This window comes from Heloderma suspectum, chromosome 5 (genome assembly GCF_057233095.1).
Source record: "Heloderma suspectum isolate Gila_16-S chromosome 5, 16-S_ref, whole genome shotgun sequence".
NCBI lineage: Eukaryota > Metazoa > Chordata > Lepidosauria > Squamata > Helodermatidae > Heloderma > Heloderma suspectum.
In genome coordinates this window covers 15,394,589-15,416,291 of record NC_139462.1, presented here as the reverse complement: position 1 = coordinate 15,416,291, position 21,703 = coordinate 15,394,589, and the positions used below count along the sequence as shown (strand labels likewise).

Here is a 21,703-nt window from a genome sequence, read left to right as displayed (position 1 = left end):
CCCTCCAAACAGATTTCTCTGACATTTCTAATCCCAAGCGGGCGGGGCAGGTAGGCAGGTGTGATTCTGCTCTCTCATAGCCTCCACCCACATTGACGTTTGCCCAAACTTGGCCAATATCATTTTAAAATCCATTCTTTCCTCTCTGTGTGTTCAATGAAACTACTCTATTTACATTTGATGACGCACTGGAACCTTTTTCCCCCTGTGAAGGCTCTTCCTTATCTCTGCAAATAAGACTTTTGAGGAAAGTAGATTCTTGGGAACTGTGTTACAATTCTGTGTATTTTATTCTTTGTATAGTAGCTAGTTCAATATTAGCACTGGCTCAAAGGCATTTGAGGAATTTATCATTGCTGTGTCCGAGTATTTTGACTCTGTAACAGAGAAAGAGGATGTTTGCTACTGATATGGCTGGTGGTTTGGGGTTTTGAGGCCTTGAATCAAGGTTTAGCATTTCTGAGAAAGTAGGCTTCTTTTTTTTAGCCGAAGAATACTTTAAACTGTGCAAACCAAAAGTGAGGTTTATTCACTTATAGCAGGGGTGGGCAATCTTTTTTCTGTCGAGGGCCACGTTCCCTCATAGGCAATCTTTCAGGGGCAGCGGGTGTGTCAGCAGTGGGCAGAGCCAAAGCCAGTGGTAGGCAGGGCCAGAGCCAAAAGTGGGTGGGTTTTTCTCTTTCTGTCCCACCCCCTTTTCTCTTTTTCCTTTTTCGTTCCCAAGCAGCATGCTCCTTTTTCCTTCCCTAGCTTTAGCCTGGACTAAAGGCTTCTGAAATTAGGCAAATGGATAGGTTTTTTTTTAAAGGATCTTAAATACCATTGAGAGATGAGAGAACAAGGCTGACTTCATCTGGTGCCTAAAAGATAACTGAAGTTGCACCAAGAAAACATATCCAGGAAGATTGTTCCACAGTTTGGGTGTCTCTGTGGAGAACACCCTCTCCACAGTAACCACCCACCTGAAGGTCCATTCTTAAAAAAAACAAAAGAAAAGAAGTTATTAAAGTGAGTTTAGGGGACTTTAATATGGTTGATTGTGCTACACAGGCCCCAAACAAATACTCACAGGGTCAGGCGTAGGGCCTACCTGACAATTACCGTTAATCAGAGCTAGCCTAGGACTGCTAAATGTATAGGACTTGGCCAGGGCCGTGTGCTTTCAGAAATGCAATCCTCTCTTTTTATTGCTTTTGTAAAAGCAATAACTTCTGCTGCTAAGAATTTTGCTTACATTCAATTAAATGAAATACTTCAGCCAATCCTTCCAATCCTCCCCCCCCCCCCCCCAGCTTAAGTATTCTGTGGCTGCCCTGGGAACTCTGTGAAGTACCTTTATTTTTCATTCCTCATGTTTCTAAACAGGAAAGGAAAATTATGGTGTCCACAGAAGTTGGAATCTATGACTTACTGAGAAAGTTATCTGATATAACTCCTTTCTTAGCGTTGCAATGTGGCACAAAGTAAGCTTTCTTAGTGTTGCAACGTGGCTTATAACTTAACATTTTTTTTAATGAGAAGACGAATCCTAAAGCATTCTTCCCTCACCCGGCGACCTGACCACCATTCCCATCAGGCAGGTCATTGGCCATATTAGCTGGGGGTGATGGGAGGTGTAAGAATGGCTACCTTAAAGAAACTTGTTTTAAAATTGTACTGGGTTTTTTTAAGAATCCTTCTCTTGCTAGGTAAAAAACTGCTGTTGCTTGTGCCATGAGACACTGGTTCATGGATTAAGGAAGTTAGGCGAGGAGACGGGTAATCTGCAGAAACATTTTCACCTGCAGGGATCCAAAGGGACTCTTGAAATATCTGAAATTAGGCCTGTAATTTCCCCCCTTTAAACTGAATGATACTGATTCAGCACTCCATTCAGACATAATACTAAACAACGGCTTAGCGTTACATGCACAAGTAACAGTCAATCTCAGGCTCATGCTTTCCTCTTCCTCCAGTGCTGCCATGAGAAAATCTGAAGCATCCACTTCCAAACTAATAAGAATATCTCATTACGTCTGAACTGGGGGAACTGATTAGTTTATGGTTTGTTAACAAGCTGGGATCATATATCATTGGTTTGATCCTGGCTTGTTTGAACAAACCATAGTCGTCGTCCCCTGGACATAACAAGGAACTCTGGTTACCTTGAAAGCAAAAACAAGAAGTTCTTATCCCTTCCTTGCAGCTGTGATGGAAGAGGAAGAGAGGAAGAGGAGTACATGAGTCTGATGCTCATTGCTGTTTGTGCATGTAGTGCTAAAGCAATTATGTCCCAAAAGGGCCAGTGAGTCAGTAGTTTCAAAAGCTCCTGTTGCACTAAAGAACATCCAGTCTTCTGAAAGCGAGTGATATTTCCCTGTTCAATTGCAGTATAGTCATGTTACAAGTAAAACTGGCAATATATGGTCCTTGTGTCCCTAAATCATAACTAAATAGCCTGTGGGCCCTTGCAAATAATCCTGGGAATTGTGGATTTTTTTTTATTTTTTGTTCATCTAGCCCTCAGGGTGGCAGATGAACTTTTTTTTAGATCACCCAGCTGTTGTGTTCTCAAAGGTTCTGAAACTGTCAGGCAGAGAGAACCAATCTTTCAGTTATTAGTTTTTCATGTTTTACTGATCCTAAGCTAGCCCTTTAACCTTTGGGTATGACTTTTTAAAATAGGTTTTGAACATTTGGAAGGTAGCAACAGCTCTTGGTCTCCTGAGCTGGCTGGAAGACTCCACTGTTGAGAGCAGATTTGCCAGGGTTCTGTAGTATAATAAATACCTTGTTCTAAGTTTTTATATAATACTGGTTGAGCTTTTCGTTTTTAATGTTGGATCTTAATGTGTGTTCAGTGATATCCTAGTGTGTTCTGAAGGTGGTTGTCCTACAAATCACAATGTTCAAGACCATATACCCCCTTGAAACAATCTCAAAGAGGAGAGACGCAGGTAGTTTCCATTTGAGTTACACTTTATGGGCAGTTTTGCTTTTGTACCAGTGACAAATATCTACTTCGTTGGAAGACTGGATGGGTTCAGACTATTGTTTATTGAATCCATTCAGACAATATTAGAAACATGCTCTGACCTGGTGTGTGGCAGCTCCCTATTTGTCCATCCATCCATCCATCCATCCATCCATCCACATATCCATCTCATTCTATTTATATCCCACCTTTCATAAAAAAAAATAAAAAATCCCAGGGCTGGTAATAACAATGGTAAAATAACAACAATAAAGCAGCAATAGAATACAATAAATAGTCATACAAGAAAACCAGTCAAACAATCAGCAGCAAGATTGATTGCAGCAGCAACTAAACACTCATAAATGCCTGGGTAAACAGATGGGCCACTCCCAAAAAGGCCACCCCCAAAAAGGCCCTGTTTCATGTCACTACCAGATGTGCTTTACCTAATAGAAGGACAAGGTGGGGCTCCTCCAAATCTAAGAGCATGGGCAGACTGATACAAGGAGAGGTGTTCCTTCAGATACCTGAGTCCCAAGCTGTTGAGGACTCTGTAGGTCCTAAGTTCTAGTTCTAGTTTTAGGTTATTATGGCTGTTTTATTGATTCCTGTGCTGTTTATTGCTTATGATATTGTAATTTTTATTCTTTTAAATGTTTGTATTGTATTTTGTATTTTTAACACTGTATTAAAATGGCATTTTACTTTTTTAACTGGTTGTAATCCCCCCAGAGAACATTAGTTATTGGTCAGATTAGAAATATACTAAATAAATAAAATAAATGAATAGGTCTATACCAGCACCTTGAATTCATCCCAGAAAAAGATAGGCAACCAAGGCAGCTCTTTCAAGATTGGTGTTACAGGCTTCCTGGCAGCTGTCCTTGTCAGCATCCTGGCAGCCACATTTTGCACCAGTGGTGATTTCTGAATTGTTTTCAAGGGTGGCTGCAGATGAAACGCATTATATTAATCCCATGCCCAGTATTGTCCACTTCGACTTGTAGCAGATCCACGGAAGCTGCGGCAGAGATCTTTCCATCACCTGCTACCTGATCCCTTTAACTGGAGATGTGGGGATTGAGCCTGGGACCTTTTGCATGCAAAGCATGTGTTCCATGTCTGAGTTATGGTACTCTACCCCTGTTGAGCTATGGTCTTCCATGTGACTAATAGCAGTAATAATAATAGTAATGAAAACTGTAGTAATAACAAGCATTTCTTTGATGCTTCAGAGTGTTGAAAGCATTTTTAACATTTATTTTATAGCAATAATTGCAACAATCCTCCAGTGCAGATCGGTATTATTATCCCCATAGAGCAGATGGAGGGGGAAGCTGAGGCTGAGAGTGTGGCTTGCCTAAGGCCACCAGATGAGTTCATGGCAGGCATGAGATTTGAAATGACTTCTAGCTCAGCCTTGTAAGCCACTGTGCCACACCAAATGACTTCATCTCCCCACTGATCCAGGTTTTCCAGGCAGGGGAAAGAAACAAATTTACTGTGGCATGGAGGTTTCCCAGCCTGCCCTATGTAATTGTTGCTGGTACGTAGAGAATGGAGTAGAAAGAGAAATGGCTGGTGAAATGCATTTACCTGTTTCTTCCTCTGGCCCTAGGGCGTGTTGGAAAGTTTTCTGGGCACAGCAGTGACAGGGGCTCTGTTTTGCCTTTTCGCCGGCCAGCCACTCACCATTCTGAGCAGCACTGGACCTGTCTTGGTCTTCGAACGGCTTTTATTTAACTTCAGCAAGTAAGTGCAAGAGGTCGGGGGGTTGGTGCCGCTGATTGCTTTCTAAGTCTGATTTCTAAGTCTGGTGCCCTCCAGATGCAATGGCCCTGCTGGCTGGGGATAATGGGAACTGCAGTCCAACACATCTGGCGGGCACCCAGTTAGGGAAGTCTACCCTAGAACTAAGCTTGCATGCTCTCCCTCTCCCTCCCTGTGTGTGTGTGTGTGTGTCTTTAAAGAGAAGAAAACAGACATGTAAAGGGGACTAAATCTGCACTTGTAATCTGAATGTTTGTGGTGCAAGGGAGAGATTACAGTTATGCAGTGGGGGTCCTTGTACAATGTACCATTGTACAATGGGTGTTGTACAACAGAGAGGGGGAAGAGAGATTCTGTCAACACACTTCCTGCTGTAGCTTTAGGGTATTTCCTAATCACAAGAAAATGCAACTTCGAACGGTGTATTCCTTCCTTGCTGCTTCTCCATGAAGACAGCCTTGTTTGGAACCAAAGTTCTCTTTTACAAAGAAATTACCGCTATCATATCAGTTACCAAGAACATACAAACACCAGTACTGCGGTGTCTACATTGTCTCCTTGGGGCCTAATTTAAAGTACCGGGTGGTCAGGCCTCTAAAGCCCTGGAGCAGCATTTTATCTTACATGCCTAGCCAGTCTTTTTCTCCTCTATGTCCCGTCCCCAAGTGACAGTGCCCTTCTTTAAGTGGGGCATATGTAAGGCCAGCTTTTCGGAGCAGGCAGTTAAATCCAGGGCTTTTCTTCATCCTTTTAGGCAGAAGCTTCTATGAGACTTGCTCAAGAAAGGGAAGGAATGCCCCCAGAAGGTGTGGCCATGTTGATCTGATGAAGCTGCATCATCGTCAGGTCATTGGTCCATCTAGTCTAGTATTGCCTATGCTGATTGTAGTCATTCTCCAGACAGAGCAAAGTCTTTCCCAGACCTGCTTATTAAAACCCTTCTGAGTGCAGATGTTGGGGATTGAACCTAAGACCTTCTCCATGCATAGCTTACAGTTCCTTCCCTTTTAGACCTCATATTGTCCATCTCCATCCTAATGCATTAAGTGAATAATCCTAGATGGAGCTGTGGGAATTTCCCCATTTACAATGCACAGTAATGGAACTTAATATATTGAATGTGGCATCCTGATTATCCCATTTCATTATTTAAACGTTTTTAGACCTTATGGCTGTGAAAATGGCCATTATGTGGCCAGTATTTGGCAAAATCTGAAAAGCTGGTATGGGGGAGGCCAAACATGGTGTCCGGTGGTTAGGGGGTTGGGGCTTCAGTGCCCTACATGGCTCTTTGCTTCCCCACAACTAGGAGAAAAAGAAGAATGCATACATATGCAAATGTTCTTCGTTTGCATAATGTGATTTTCTCCCCATGGCCTTGACCGTAGCTGTTCCAAAATAAAAACAGGTGGGTTTTAATTAAGTGGAATGCTCTATGCAACTTCTATTTTCTCTTGGGTTATCTCTGTTTGCAGAGACAATGGCTTTGATTATCTGGAGTTCCGCCTCTGGATTGGTTTGTGGTCGGCCTTCCTGTGTCTTGTTCTGGTCGCTACTGATGCCAGCTTCCTGGTCCAGTACTTCACCCGGTTCACAGAAGAAGGGTTCTCTTCCCTGATCAGCTTCATCTTCATCTATGACGCATTCAAGAAGATGATCAAGTTAGCAGACTATTACCCCATCAATTCCCATTTTAAAGTGGACTATATTACACTTTATTCCTGTACCTGCATGCCACCAGATCCAGGTAAGAGGGAGCTGTCTTCTGAGTTCTCTGTGGCCCACTCTCTCTTCTGCATGGGGATTTTTCAGCACTCTGACATTGTAATAAATGTGGAACCATCCATGCCTCTCTTAGCATTCCATATTGCCCGCCTTGGCCACGCAGGTTCCATATAAAACCTTTTACCCATCCCCTATGTTTCATTTGATTCCAGCAGTTATTACTGGGGTGTGGAATTTCAGGCCCAGGGGCCAAATTTGGTCTACCTGGGATCCCACTCTGGTTTCTGGGATCCCCAGATGGCACCACCCACTTCTCTTGACTCTACTCCCCTTCCACCAATCTTTTGGTGGCTTCCTGCCTTTTATACAGGTTTTCCCCCATTCTACAAGGTTGAAATGCCTCTTCCTAAGGCTTAGTTATTGGCAGTACGAGCTTTAGGGTGCAATCCTATGCATGTTTAGACAGAGAAAAGGCCTACAGCTCTCAGCATACCCCAGTGAGCTGGCTGGGGCATGCTGGGAGTTGTAGGCCTTTTCTCTGTCTAAACATGCATAGGATTGCACCCTTAAGATACAAAATGCTGGTATTTTGGCCTGGCCTCTCCCCAGCCCACCACTGAAATGCAGCCCCCGAGACCACCTCTCAGAAATGGAATTTGGCCCTCAGGCTGAAAGAAGTTCAACACCCCCGCAGCAGTAGGATCAAGCTGAATAAAATCTGTAGCCCAATAACTAATAGGACCCCTAAAGCTGTTATTTATTCACTTTGTATAATTCTGTAGTAAACGGAGTAAACAGAACTATTTTCATGCCATCATTCCAAAGCTCATGGTGGCTCTCAAGCTCCCCCTCCCCGCCCCAACATTAAAATGAAAGCTGCCCATGCTTGAAAAAAACAGGTCTGCAAAGGACTGGACTTGAGCAACATAACAGAGGTTGTGGGGCACTTGCCTTTTGCCAGTAATAAGATGTGTTCATTGCTGAAATGGGAATCAGTCAGAACTTTGACAATGAGCAAAGCAAAGTTGAGCATTTGGTGTGCCTGCCAAACAAGGAAATGATCAGGACTCTTCTTCAGTGTCCTACCTGCCTGCCTGAGGTGGCCTGTGCCTGGATTAATTTCAGTTGTGCATTAAATATGAAGCCAGAGTGCTGAACTTCCAAAATGACAGGTGCTGGACCTTGAACGTGCCTGGAAGGAAAGCACATACTCCAATGTGTAAGCACATCACTCTGATCCTAGCTGTATAATGCAAAGTTTTGGGACTGTTTTTTGTACATTAATAGGTCTGGAAGAGGAACTGAATGTTCATCTAATCCCCTTGCTCTAGTCCAGGGATTGGCAAACTGATGCCTTCCGGAGGTTTTGGACTACAACTCGTAGATGCCCAGCTATTAATTTGGACTCGATGTTCTTATAGGCCCTTTCCAGCCCTACTATTCTATGGTTCTATGATTCTAATCTGGCCCTAAAAGGGTTAAATAATTTTACTAACAAAAGACTGAAGAGGCTACTTCAAACTGAAGATGGCTAATTTGATCTGGAATGTTTGAATCATCTGAATAAGGGTTTGGGGGAGACCTACAAGAGGACCCCCTAAGAGACCCCAGAATCATATTTAGGAAGACCCCAGACTTATATTCCAGACTGCTGACCCATAGGCAAGAAGACCTTGAGCTTGCTCTGTGCAGCCACTTGCAAAGACAGTTGCATTTTTCGCTCTTCTTCAAAGCCAGCCTTGCAAAGTTAGAGCTATTCTAGGTTGGTTATAGTATAGGTTTTGAAGTTGGACAGGACCGATTAACACCAGCCAGCACAGCCACTGCTCAGGGATTGTGGGAGTTGTAGTCTAAAACATCTGGAAGGCTGCAGATTGCCTCTCCCTGCTTGAGTGAACCCCAGTTTGAATTTAACCTTTTTTCTTTTCTTTCTTTAAAACAGTCCCTTTTGTTCTGATTTTTCTTGAAAGGTTCCTTATTTCATCAGGATAAATGAGATAAATACTGTAAAGTCTTTTTAGAGTGTGGAGCTGGGACAAGTATGGCTTGGAGGTAGAATCTGGAACCAGCCTATCCGCTTCCATACCCCCAAGATTAGTGTAGCGCCACTAGAGAGCACAGGATTGCACAGTTCTGTTAGAATTACCAACGATCCCTTAATCTTGATCACTTCAGTGAAATTTTGCAAGGCCACTTGACGTTTTCAGGGCTCTGGCCAGACACCAGTGTCAAAATACCGGGTTTAAATAAAGCATGCACACTATTCAGAAAAGGAGACCCGTTGACATAAAATTTGCATGAGTTATTTTATTGGTGTAGAAGGTGGGTATTTTTGTCCCAGTGTAGTTCCTTGCTGTACAGCTGCCAACATTTCTGGTCTTGATTCCACAGTTAATTCTTCAAATTCTGTACCAGCTGCTTGGCACTCTGGGGAAAGCTTAAATGGAAGAACTTGTGTGTGAATGTTTGTGTCCTAAAATATCATCAGATTGCTCCTTTTATCACCCTCCATGGCACCCCTTTTATGAAAACCACATCTTGAATTCTCTTATGCACTTGTGTTGTTAGTTACCTATATCCCAAGCAGCTTACGCAGGGCTCTTTTGACAGATGTAACCAACAGTGGAATACATTTTTCCATCCATAGAAATGAAGCCTTTGCTTTAGCTCAGTAGCCAGATTCGGTTATTGGATTACTGCATCTCCTGCTGTTCTACAACCAGTACTGCTTGAAGTGCAGTGGGCTGGGTGGAGAGAGAAAATCACCAAATATAATATAAAACAGTCTAGCAGCTTTTAAACAAAAGGTTTGCAGCCCCCTATTTCATCTCACCCCCTTCATGGATCACTGCCTTGTTGTGGCGAAGGGGCTTGCGTAACTCAGTGAAGCCTTAAGCCATGCCGTGCAGGGCCACCCAAGACGGACAGGTCATGGCAGAGAGTTCTGACAAAATGTGGTCCCCTGGAGAAGGAAATGGCAACCCACTCCAGTATTCTTGCCAAGAAAACCCCATGGAACGTATCACAAGGCTAAAAGAGATGACGCCGGAAGATGAGCCCCTCAGGTCGGAAGGTGTCCAATATGCTACTGGGGAAGAGCAGAGGGTATTTCCAAGTAGCGCCAGAAAGAGTGAAGCGGCTGGGCCAAACCCAAAAGGACACTCAGCTGTGGATGTGTCTGGTGGTGAAAAGAAAATCCGATGCTGTAAAGAACAATATTGTTTAGGAACCTGGAATGTCAGAATAATGAATCAAGGTAAGCTGGAGGTGGTCAAACATGAGATGGCAAGATTGAACATCGACATCTTGGGAATCAGCGAACTAAAATGGACAGGCATGGGCGAATTTAATTCAGGTGACCATCATATCTACTATTGTGGGCAAGAATCCCTTAGAAGAAATGGAGTAGCACTCATAGTCAACAAAAGGGTGGGAAAAGCAGTACTGGGGTACAATCTGAAAAATGATAGAATGATCTCAGTACGAATCCAAGGCAAACCATTCAACATCACAGTAATTCAAGTCTATGCCCCAACCACTGAGGCCGAAGAAGCTGAGGTTGATCGGTTCTATGAAGACCTACAACACCTTCTAGAACTAACACCAAAAAAAAGATGTCCTCTTCATCATAGGGGATTGGAATGCTAAAGTCGGAAGTCAAGAAATCACCGGGATAACAGGCAGGCATGGCCTTGGTGTACAAAATGAAGCAGGACAAAAGCTAATAGAGTTTTGCCAAGAGAACATGCTGATCATAGCAAACACTCTTTTCCAACAGCACAAGAGGCGACTCTACACATGGACGTCACCAGATGGTCAATATCGAAATCAGATTGATTATGTCCTTTGCAGCCAAAGATGGAGAAGCTCCATACAGTCAGTCAAAACAAGACCTGGAGCTGACTGTGGCTCAGATCATGAGCTGCTTCTTGCAAAATTTCGGCTTAAATTGAAGAACGTCGGGAAAATCACTAAACCGTTCAGGTATGACCTAAATCATATCCCTGATGAATATACAGTGGAGGTGAGGAATAGATTTCAGGGATTAGACCTGATAGACAGAGTGCCTGAGGAACTATGGACGGAGGTCCTTAACATTGTTCAGGAGGCAGCAACGAAATCCATCCCAAAGAAAAAGAAATGCAAGAAAGCCAAGTGGCTGTCTGATGAGGCTTTACAAGTAGCTCACGAAAGAAGGGAAGCGAAAAGCAAGGGAGAAAGGGGAAGATATACCCAACTGAATGCAGAGTTCCAGAGAATAGCAAGGAGAGACAAGAAGGCCTTCTTAAGTGAACAATGCAAAGAAATCAAGGAAAACAACAGAATGGGAAAGACTAGAGATCTCTTCAAGAAAATTGGAGATCTCAAGGGAACGTTTTGTGCAAAGACGGGCATGATAAAGGACAAAGAAGGCAGGGACCTAACAGAAGCAGATGAGATTAAGAAGAGGTGGCAAGAATACACAGAAGAACTATACAGGAAAGATCTGAATGTCCCTGATAGCCATGATAGTGCGGTCACTGAACTTGAGCTGGACATCCTCGAGAGTGAAGTCAAGTGGGCCTTAGGAAGCATTAGTAACAACAAAGCTAGCGGAGATGACAGTATTCCAGCCGAGCTATTTAAAATCCTAAAAGATGATGCTGTTAAAGTGCTGCATTCAATATGCCAACAAATCTGGAACACTCAACAGTGGCCACAAGACTGGAAAAGGTCAGTTTACATTCCAATTCCAAAGAAGGGCAACGCCAAAGAGTGTTCAGACTACCGCACCATTGCGCTCATTTCACATGTCAGCAAGGTGATGCTCAAAATCCTACAAGCTAGGCTTCAGCAGTATGCGAACCGAGAACTACCGGAAGTACAAGCTGGGTTTCGAAGAGGCAGAGGAACTAGAGATCAAATCACCAACATTCGCTGCATCATGGAGAAAGCAAGAGAATTCCAGAAAAACGTCTATTTCTGCTTCATTGACTACGCTAAAGCCTTTGATTGTGTGGATCACAACAAACTGTGGCAAATTCTTAAAGTGATGGGAGTACCAGACCACCTTACCTGTCTCCTGAGAAACCTGTACGAGGGTCAAGAAGCAACAGTAAGAACCAGACATGGAACAACCGATTGGTTCAAAATTGGGAAAGGAGTACGACAAGGCTGCATATTGTCACCCTGCTTATTTAACTTATATGCAGAGTACATCATGAGAAATGCCGGGTTGGATGAATCAGAGGTCGGAATTAAGATTGCTGGGAGAATTATCAACAACCTCCGATATGCAGACGATACCACCCTAATGGCAGAAAGCGAAGAGGATCTCAAGAGCCTCTTGTTGAGGGTGAAAGAGGAGAGTGCAAAAGATGGTTTGAAACTCAACATTAAAAAAACTAAGATCATGTCATCTGGCCCCATCACTTCCTGGCATATAGAAGGGGAAGAAATGGAAGCAGTGACAGATTTTACTTTCTTGGGCTCCAAGATCACCGCAGACGGTGACTGTAGCCATGAAATTAAAAGACGCTTGCTCCTTGGGAGGAAAGCTATGGCCAACCTAGACAGCATAGTAAGAAGCAGAGACATCACCTTGCCGACAAAGGTCCGTCTAATCAAAGCTATGGTTTTCCCAGTAGTAATGTATGGCTGTGAGAGCTGGACTATAAGGAAGGCTGAGCGCCGAAGAATTGATGCTTTCGAACTGTGGTGCTGGAGAAGACTCTTACGAGTGCCCTGGACTGCAAGGAGGTCAAATCAGTCCATCCTAAAGGAAATCAACCCTGAGTGCTCATTGGAAGGACAGATAATGAAGCTGAAGCTCCAATATTTTGGCCACCTAATGCGAAGAGAAAACTCCCTGGAAAAGACCCTGATGCTGGGAAAGACTGAAGGCAAAAGGAGAAGGGGACGGCAGAGGATGAGATGGCTAGATAGCATCACCGATGCAATGAATATGAACTTCAGCACGCTCCGGGGGAGAGCGCAGGACAGGAAGGCCTGGCGTGCTATGGTCCATGGGGTCACGAAGAGTCGGACACGACTGAACGACTGAACAACAACATTTCATCTCCATGTGCATTTATTGTTGACTGTCCCTAGGGGTGGACATTCTAAAAAGTCTGGCAGAGGATTGTAGAAAGAAAAAGCATGGCGGTGCATCATCGCGCTGGTTTTTTTAATAGCATAAAAAAAAAAGAAGTTTGGCTTGGCTTGCTCCCAGTATGTATAACATTTAGAAAGCAGTGTGCATCAGGGTGAGGCTGTGCAGGCGTTCTGCTGCTATTTAAAGCATCTGCAGTTTTCCATTCAAGCATCTGTTGTTTTTCCGGAATCTAGTGGATCTGCACGAACAAGGAGGCAGGGAGCTTAGCATTGACTCAACTTTATCCAGACCTCTACTTCAAATGCGGAATCTCACAGTCTGGTTCTGTGAAGTCCTGTGCTCCACTGGGACCTTGGTAGAGGATTGGGCATATTGGTCCTAGTGTCAGTGCAAGGGGACAACTCCTCTCCTTCCATCAGCACAAGGATGCAGTCCAAGCCCTGTGTAAGACCAGCCCGTCACCCTGCTTCTCCTTCTCTTGTGAGGAAACTGTCAGGTACCAGCCGCACCCCCAATAGCCTTGTCTTTGGGTAAACAGATTAATTTCATCCACCCTGTCCTTATCAGTTTTGCCCTTTACTCCCTTCATTATCCTTTTCTGAATACTTCCTAACATAATTTCATTGTAGTAGTAATCTTTATTGTATATAATCAAAGGCCATTACAATTAGATAGTTGTATAAAAGCAGTTGTATATTACTAACATACAGAAAATCAATAGTAAAACAGGAGATAATGTCTTTAAATGAAATACAGAATTGCCTCCAAACCATACTGCCATAGTCCATACTCTCAAAGAGAGAAGAAAAGATTTGTATATTTACTTCTTAGCATTTTTGATGAAGCCAGAGCATATCTTCTTGTTTTTTGTTGTTGTTGTTCAGTCATTCAGTCGTGTCCGACTCTTCGTGACCCCATGGACCATAGCACGCCAGGCCTCCCTGACCTCTGCTCTCTCCCGGAGCGTGCTCAAGTCCATATTCATTGCATCAGTGATGCTATCTAGCCATCTCATCCTCTGCCGTCCCCTTCTCCTTTTGCCTTCAGTCTTCTCAAGCATCAGGGTCTTACTCTTCGCATTAGGTGGCCAAAATATTTGAGCTTCAGCTTCAGTATCTGTCCTTCCAATGAGCAGTCAGAGTTGATTTCCTTTAGGATGGACTGATTTGACCTCCTTGCAGTCCAGGGGACTCGTAAGAGTCTTCTCCAGCACCACAGTTTGAAAGCATCAATTCTTCGGCGCTCAGCCTTCCTTATAGTCCAGCTCTTACAGCCATACGTTGCTACTGGGAAAACCATAGCTTTAATTAGACGAACCTTTGTCGGCAAGGTGATGTCTCTGCTTCTTACTATGCTGTCTAGGTTTGCCATAGCTTTCCACCCAAGGAGCAAGCATCTTTTAATTTCACGGCTACAGTCACCGTCTGCGGTGATCTTGGAGCCCAAGAAAATAAAATCTTTCACTGCTTCCATTTCTTCCCCTTCTATATGCCAGGAAGTGATGGGGCCAGATGCCATGATCTCAGTTTTTTTTTAATGTTGAGTTTCAAACCATCTTTTGCACTCTCCACTTTCACCCTCAACAAGGGGCTCTTTAGATCCTCTTTGCATTCTGCCATTAGGGTGGTATCGTCTGCGTATCTGAGGTTTTTGATAATTCTCCTGGCAATCTTAATTCCAACCTGTGATTCATCTACCTCCAACAAAATTTCTCAAACCCTGCAATTTGGAGCTGATACCTAGACCTGACAGTGAGGTCTTAAAATATCATGAATGATTTCCCCAAAGTATATAAATACTGAAGGTTTTAAAACAAGTGTGTTTGGTTTTTACAGTGATTATTTTCCTTTATTGTAAGATATAGACATGTTTCAATCTTTTCTGAAATCCTGACAGGTTGAAGGCTCTTTTCCCAACACACACACAAAAGGAAAATGCTGAGTCTATTTCTGTCTTAATTGCAAGCTTAACCATTTTATCTCGCAAATTAGTACCCCTATATAATAAAAGGATAAAATGGCAAAGAGTCAATAGTCCTGTTCTTGTAATGCAGATAAAATGCACTTTGATCTTCTGGATAAAATGAGGATTTATTAATGATGAATTTGCAGTGAAATACTGATAAGTGTTCCAACCTCTAGTCATACAGGCACCAAAATAATCCAGGGCAATTATATATTTTTTCTAGCCTGTGTGGCAAGCAAATGATGAGAGATGCAGGTTATTGAATAAAATGTTGTCTCCTTTTTGAATTTTCTGTGTGCCTTTGCAGTAATTCAGGATAGTTATTTGGGCTTTTTATAGCTTGAAGCTTGAGAGGGTAGTAAGTCTTAATTTCATATTATTTTTAGTTAGGTGAAGGGGTTGTTCAGCTGAGAGGTTTTTTTAAAATTGCAACTGTTTCTCATTACCTTTGAAGTGGTGCATTCACAACACTCTATTTTGCTCTCTTGTCTGTTGCAGTTAATGGTTCTTTATTCAATGATACGGCCACACCATCAGCTGATTGGTCTGGAAGTAACTCTGCTGAGATGGTAAATGGAGCTAATGGAAAAAGTGGACCTTTGAAATGTCAATGTTCTATGCAATTACACTATCATATGTCAATGCATTTTCATTCCTATTTTTAATCCCTATGTTGAAATAAGGCTCATTCAATAGAATTAGTACATTTTTTAAAGTGACAGTGTAAAGAGAGGAGTTACTTACAGCTCAGTGCTATACACATTACTTAGGAGTAAGTCTCATTCAGTTAATTGGGGCTTAATTCCAGGCAAGCGGGAATAGGATTGCAGCCTTATTGTTGTACCATAACTAATTCTTGCAAGATTTTGCTCTAGAAATGCATTATTCCCTTCAGCCTGTATGTATGTATGTATGTATGTATGTATTTATTTATATCCCGTCTTTTTCGCAATACTGGGACTCAAGGCAGCCTTACAACGTTAAAACTGCTACAATTAAAACCTATAAATAGAAATACAAATACAACTATATAAAAGTTAAAAATATAATTAAATTATCAATATTAAAATTATAAAGATCTTAAAACATTAAAAGACAACCAGTACAATAAAAATGGTATCCATACGTCACATTTTCCCGGGTCCAGACTAGTTATCCCCAAAGGCCAGCTGGAACAAAACAGTTTTTGCATGTGTTTATTCAGATAATGAATTTGCCTGATTAATACTACATTCATTATTATTGACCAATTACCCGTTATATAACATCTATTCACTCCTTGAAGAAAGAAAAGATGAAGAGACAAATAAATTTCAGAATACATTAGATTAATGGAAAGAAATGATGTAAAGCTCAATCGTATACATGTTTCCTTAGTAGTAAGTCCCATTGAGTTCCATCAGGTTAACTCCCAGGTAAGTGGGTATAGGATAGCAGCCTTAAAATTCCTCTGTACCAAGATACATCAGATAAAACAAAGACGAATGCAATTGAGGAAGGATATACAAAGATGTTTTAGAATGATTGATTATGCTTAAGTTCCTTGTTGTTGCATGCTTAAGCTCCATTAATTTCAATAGATATATTTTTAAAACTGCTTAATATTTTCTGAACTGTGCCCTGTTTTCATGGGGGCAGGGAATTCCCAGAGTGGGACGTGGTTTATTCACTCAGCTGACGTTTAAAGGCAGCAGCATGATAATTCCTATGTGGAAGGTCAGCCCAGATGTGTTTCTGGATGAGGAAGATGGCAGCAAAGAGAGTGATGGCCAGAGGGGTGTGTGCCACATAGGAACCCTAGTGAGGGGCACGTGTAGGGAGGGAAAGGACTCTTCTGAGCCTGTCCTGAGGCCTGTGGAGCAACACAAGCCAGATAACATGCATGTTACTGGGGCCCATCGCACTTGCTCACAAACAAACCATCCACTCTCCACATAGAGCACAATGCAATTTGTTCTGTTCCACGTGTCCATTAAAAATGGGAAGAGCATCCTGTTAGAAATTCTGCTAGGCAGCCTGGCAAAGGAGAGAGAAATGTGCTGAGTATTACAGTGTACGGTGACGAAGTGCTGGGGGGCAAGGTGCTGCTTGTAGCTGATGTCCTACATGCAGAGGAAATGGCATGTCCTATCGGTCCCCATGTGCATCTGTTGCCAAAACAGCTGCCCCCCCACCTTTCTCTAGCCTGGCTTCCTAGTGCCAACCTTTCTTCTGCTTTGCTATGGCATTTTCGTCATTGTTGCTGCTGCGTTTTATCTTTTTCAGATCATGCATGCTCTCGTCTCTTACTGCCCTGTCTCTCCCATTCCTCCACTCTCTCTACTTATTTTCATTGCCTCTCCTTCCTCTCCCTTTCCTTTGGGTTCCCTCTGTTGCAAAACGTAGCCTGTAAGCTCCTCAGGTCAGGGACCCATCTTTTCTGCTTAGGTAATCCAGTAACATGCCCTACCCATAGATGCCATAATTATTTCTATAGTGCCCTCGATGTCTAGCGTGCTTTACACAGTACAAGAAGATAGGTCTCTGCTCCGAGGAATGTACAGTTTCAATTTTGACGCAGAGGAGAAAACAGAGGGAGGGGAGGGAGATGGAAGAGGGAGTAGACAGGGTGAGAATATGTATCCATTTCAGTTACATGCACCATCAGCTAGAAACGTATGATGTTACATACATAATACCTATAATATACACACAGGGCAGTATCCAATGATGCCCGTCTGCGAGTGGAGTGCACGGCTGCTTTTGTTCTGCAAGCAGCCAGTCCTGCCAATTCCTTTCCATAAGCAGGACCTACTGCTTATGGAACGGAGATTTAGCTCTTCCGGGGGCAAGCTCTGAAATGCATGGAAACACTCATTTCTAGAACGGGGCATAGCAGTGGAACTCCCTTATGTGAGCTCCTCTGGCCTGGTTCTGGGAGACTCCCCTGGCCTGGTTCTCGCTTAAAATGGGAGACTCAGAATATTACCTCCAGGTGGTTCAGGTACTTCCAAGCCACCCAGAAACCTGAAGTTTGGTAAGTTCATTGTCCAAGACAATTGGCAGAGATTTCTAAAAAAAAATAGGGTGTTTTTGCACCTGATAGCCCAAACCTGGGATATGAAGTTGAAATACACATGGGATGCAATGTTGAATTGTAAGAGTTCTATTGTCTCTTCATACATTTCTGTCAGGCTGTGGGGTGCTAGCACTAGGGTGCATATATTATGCTTATGGAAAGCAATCTTCATTAATAATAATGTACTACGGTCCAGTGCAGGCATAACCCTGGCACCTTGCAACCCATATTTAATTCAGAAACTGGGATTCTGTGGACTGAATTCGCCACTTACTACCCTTGTTGGTGTTCTCTGTGGCTTAAAGCTGTGATGCTGGCTCCCTGAAAACCATGGTTGGACATGACTTAGAGTTATATATGCTAACCATGATTCATTTGTAACTATGGTTTGCTACTATGTCAAATTCTAGTTTCAAATTCTGGTTTATGGTGGAATCATGGTTAGTGTCGGTGCACATGTAAATCTAAATTGTGTTCAACAAGGGAGGGAAGGAGGAATTCATTCCAAAGAGGGAGGTAATGTGTGTAACCTCATTCTGGCTTCAGATTTGCAAACCATGGTTTTCAGGGAGCCAGCATTACATTGGCAGCAAGCCAAAGATCACTCTTGATTACCCTGAAAAATGAGTGCAGGAATCTCTTCGACATCACCAAAAAAAAAAAGAATGGCAACTGAAGCCAACTGAGTCCCAATACTGATTTTACTTTTTGTACTCACTTCTGCATACCCACATACCATATGAGCATGCATCCCATCAAATGTGAAATATGTACACATAGAATTTAAGTGTGAGTCTCTTAAAAAGAAAACTGCAGCAGCAGTAACCCTGCCCTTACCCAGCAGTTGCTTCCAAGTTTCTAAAAGAAATGTGCCACATTCTACAGGCCCATGCCTTACACACTTAATGTGGCACATTTTTCTTTTTGCATTGGGATACCAATTCTAGAAGCAGAACACAACACAATAATGTTTCTTCCACTAGTAAGTAAGTGTGGGCAGCATCATTGAAGTTTGCCATAGTATTTTTTGACAGTGGAAACAGCCTGGATTCTTTAGTGCCAAAATCCTTTCAGGAGAAGCTGCTAGTTACAAATATGCTGGAAATGGAGTGGTTTAGTTAAGAGCAAAAGCTCCTGCTGACAGCTTTTTGTCTGGTTTTAATGCTGCAGTAACGGAAAAAGAACTCATGGAGATCCTTTCTTGTTTGTTTGGTTCTACTGTTCACATTTTGCCTCTTAACTTCCTTTCCTACACTCCACAGATACTCCATGTTGTTCATCTGTGTCATCTTTGAAGATTGTTATCTAATGCTTCAACCCTTATTCTCTCTCTCTCTCTCTCCCCCCCCCCACCTACACACACACACACACACACACACACACGTGTTGTGTTGGGAGCCTGCACTTTTCTTCAGCTATTTCTTTTATCTCCCAGTTTTCAGAACACAACACCCACTTCACTTTTTGTTCAAGCCCCAAAATTCACCGTCAAGGCAGATCTAAGGACACCTTAGGGATCAGGGATATTGTCGTGCCCTTCCCAGAACTTCAGAGTGGAGAAAAAATGAGAATGAGTGACCGCAACAGTGCGAGGGGCAACAGAACCTTGTCAAGCGAGCACTTGGCAGGATCCTTTTCCCCATAAGAACACAAGAAGAGCCATGCTGGATCAGACCAAGGGTCCATCTAGTCCATCTAGTTCACACAGTGGCCGACCAGCTGTCGACCAGGAACCCACAAGCAGGGCATGAGTGCAACAGCACCCTCCCGCCCATGTTCCCCAGCAACTGGTGCACATAGGCATCCTGCCTCTGGTACTGGAGGTAGCACACAGCCATCAGGACTAGTAGCCGTTGATAGCCTTTTCCTCCGGGAATTTGTCTAACCCCCTTTTAAAGCCAACCAAATTGGTGGCCATCACGACATCTTGTGGTAGTGAATTCCATAGTTTAACTCTGCGCTGTGTGAAGAAGTCCTTCATTTTATCTGTCCCGAATCTTCCACCGATCAGTTTCATGGGGTGACCCCATTGGGTTGTAGTATTATGAGAAAGGGAGAAAAATGTCTCCCTGTCCACATTGTCAATGCTTTTGCTTGGCTGCAGCTTCGAGAAAACTGGAGAAGAAGCTGCAATATAATACAAATAACCTCTTGATCCTCGCCTTTAACCAGGCCATAGTTAAGTGATAAAGTACATGCTTTGCATATAGGAACTTAGGAAGCTGCCTTATATTGACTCAGACCATTGGTCCATCTAACTCAGTATTGTCAATGCTGACTGGCAGCAGCTCTCCAGATTTTCAGGCAGGAGTTTTTCCTGCTCTACCTGGAGATACTGGGGATCGAACTTGGGACTTTCTGCATGCAAAGCATGTGCTCTACCACTGAGCTACAGCCCCTCCCCAAAGGTTTCAGGTCCAAGTCCCAGCATCTTAAAAGTTTTTTTTTTTTTAAAGGGGGTGAGGTTAGATATCACAGTTCAGAAGGTCTGTACCTAACACTTTGAAGCAAGGATAGGCAACTTGGTATCCTCCAGACATTTTGGACTACAGCTTCTATAATTCTTAGCCATTGGCCATGGTGGCCAAGGCTGATGGGAGTTGTGGGATTTTTTCTGCATTTTTTCGGAAATTTTCCGATTTTCACTGTTTTTTTTCGGATTCCCTTGAATTCCATCAAGTTTTATAACGCCCTTGGTGTTGATTGAAGAAACCCAATGAGGACTTGTTCCAAGGGGCTCCCAATTAATGGGCACTATCTTTGTTTTTGGTTTACAGCGCAATGGCACGATAGACTGGTCATTGCTGACCAAGAAGGAGTGCTTGAAATACGGAGGACTGCTCATGGGAAACAATTGTAGATATGTTCCTGACATCACCCTCATGTCTTGTATCCTCTTTTTGGGCACCTACACTTGTTCCATGACCTTGAAGAAATTCAAGACCAGTCGCTATTTCCCCACCACTGTAAGCATTTTGATTTATGATGGTGTGTATTATTATTTTTTAAATGTAACCATTATTACAGTACCGCCAGGGTGACATCGCACATTACATACTTTAGGTGTACACCTAAAAATATAAGTTTGGTCCCCGCTTCAGCCCAGGGCCTTCTGTTGTGCCTGGTGCTGGAGAGGGCAGTGCATTTTATTTATTTCATGTCTTTAAAATATTTCTGCACCACTTTTCATGGCAGGAGCCCTCCGAAGATGGCTTACAACAATAAACTCCCATATAATAAAACCAATACAGCAAGAAACAACAACCAACCACTCATAATAAAATGTCTGGCTTAGAATGGGAAGATGGGTAGATAGGTGGATGCAGCTAGTCTCCTTGGCTATGTCATGGCAGTTTAACCCAGCTGGTCCTGGGTGGGGTTTTGGGGTGGACTGGAGAGAGGACCTCATCCCTCTGCTCCAGTCCTGGACCATAAATTGATTGTCCGCCCAGTTCCACTCCTGGCTGAATGTCTGTATCGTCCAAATGTGCTTGTCAGGGAGCTGGGACTGGCTGCATATCCCTGCCGAGAACACACTCTGGGCAAACCTGGGCTGCTTTGTAATGTGTGAAACAAGGATAGCCTTGTATCGGTACGACTTGCTGGTCTACCTAATCCAGTGTCCTGCTGCCCATGATGGCTAGCCAGATCGCTCTGGGGAAAGCCATAAGCAGGGCTTGGAGGCAAGAGCAGTTTCCCACTATGGCTCCCAGAAATTGGTTTTCAGTGACATAATTGCCTCGGAAGACGTAGGTTCCATGTAGCTGCCATAGCTAAGAGCTATTGATCGACCCGTCCTCCTCTCTGGATTTGTTTAGTCCTCTTCTAAAAGCGCAGTGTGGAAGGGCAGTGAAAGCTTTGAAGTTACACAAATCCCTTTACTCAGGACAGAAGCTGAGCCTCTGTTCAGCTGTACAGTGATAATAAGATCACACACTAATGCAAACGCTTTGTGGCCATTTCAGACAAGTAGTGGGCTAATGGTACACTTCCTAGCAGGCTCATACTGACCAAGAACCCATTTGCAGTGACTGTAGAACCTAGAGGGAGTCTCGTCTTGTGGATAGAACCTCAGACATAGAGAACTGAAGTCACATTTCTATGCATTGGGTGGCTTTGGGCACTGCCTCTTCGC

General features: G+C 43.2%; 1 protein-coding gene across 7 annotated transcripts in view; it reads left to right on the top strand.

The window, feature by feature from the left end:
- The window catches only part of SLC4A4 (solute carrier family 4 member 4), a 257,294-nt gene that overhangs the window by 188,041 nt on the left and 47,550 nt on the right, over positions 1–21,703 (top strand). For all 7 annotated transcript variants that reach the window (XM_084855374.1, XM_084855373.1, XM_084855371.1 and 4 more), the window contains exons 13-16: positions 4,575–4,708; positions 6,202–6,473; positions 15,009–15,079; positions 20,346–20,534. In XM_084855374.1, coding sequence (XP_084711500.1) covers positions 4,575–4,708; positions 6,202–6,473; positions 15,009–15,079; positions 20,346–20,534 — 666 coding nt within the window. The remainder of the gene's footprint in view (positions 1–4,574; positions 4,709–6,201; positions 6,474–15,008; positions 15,080–20,345; positions 20,535–21,703) is intronic.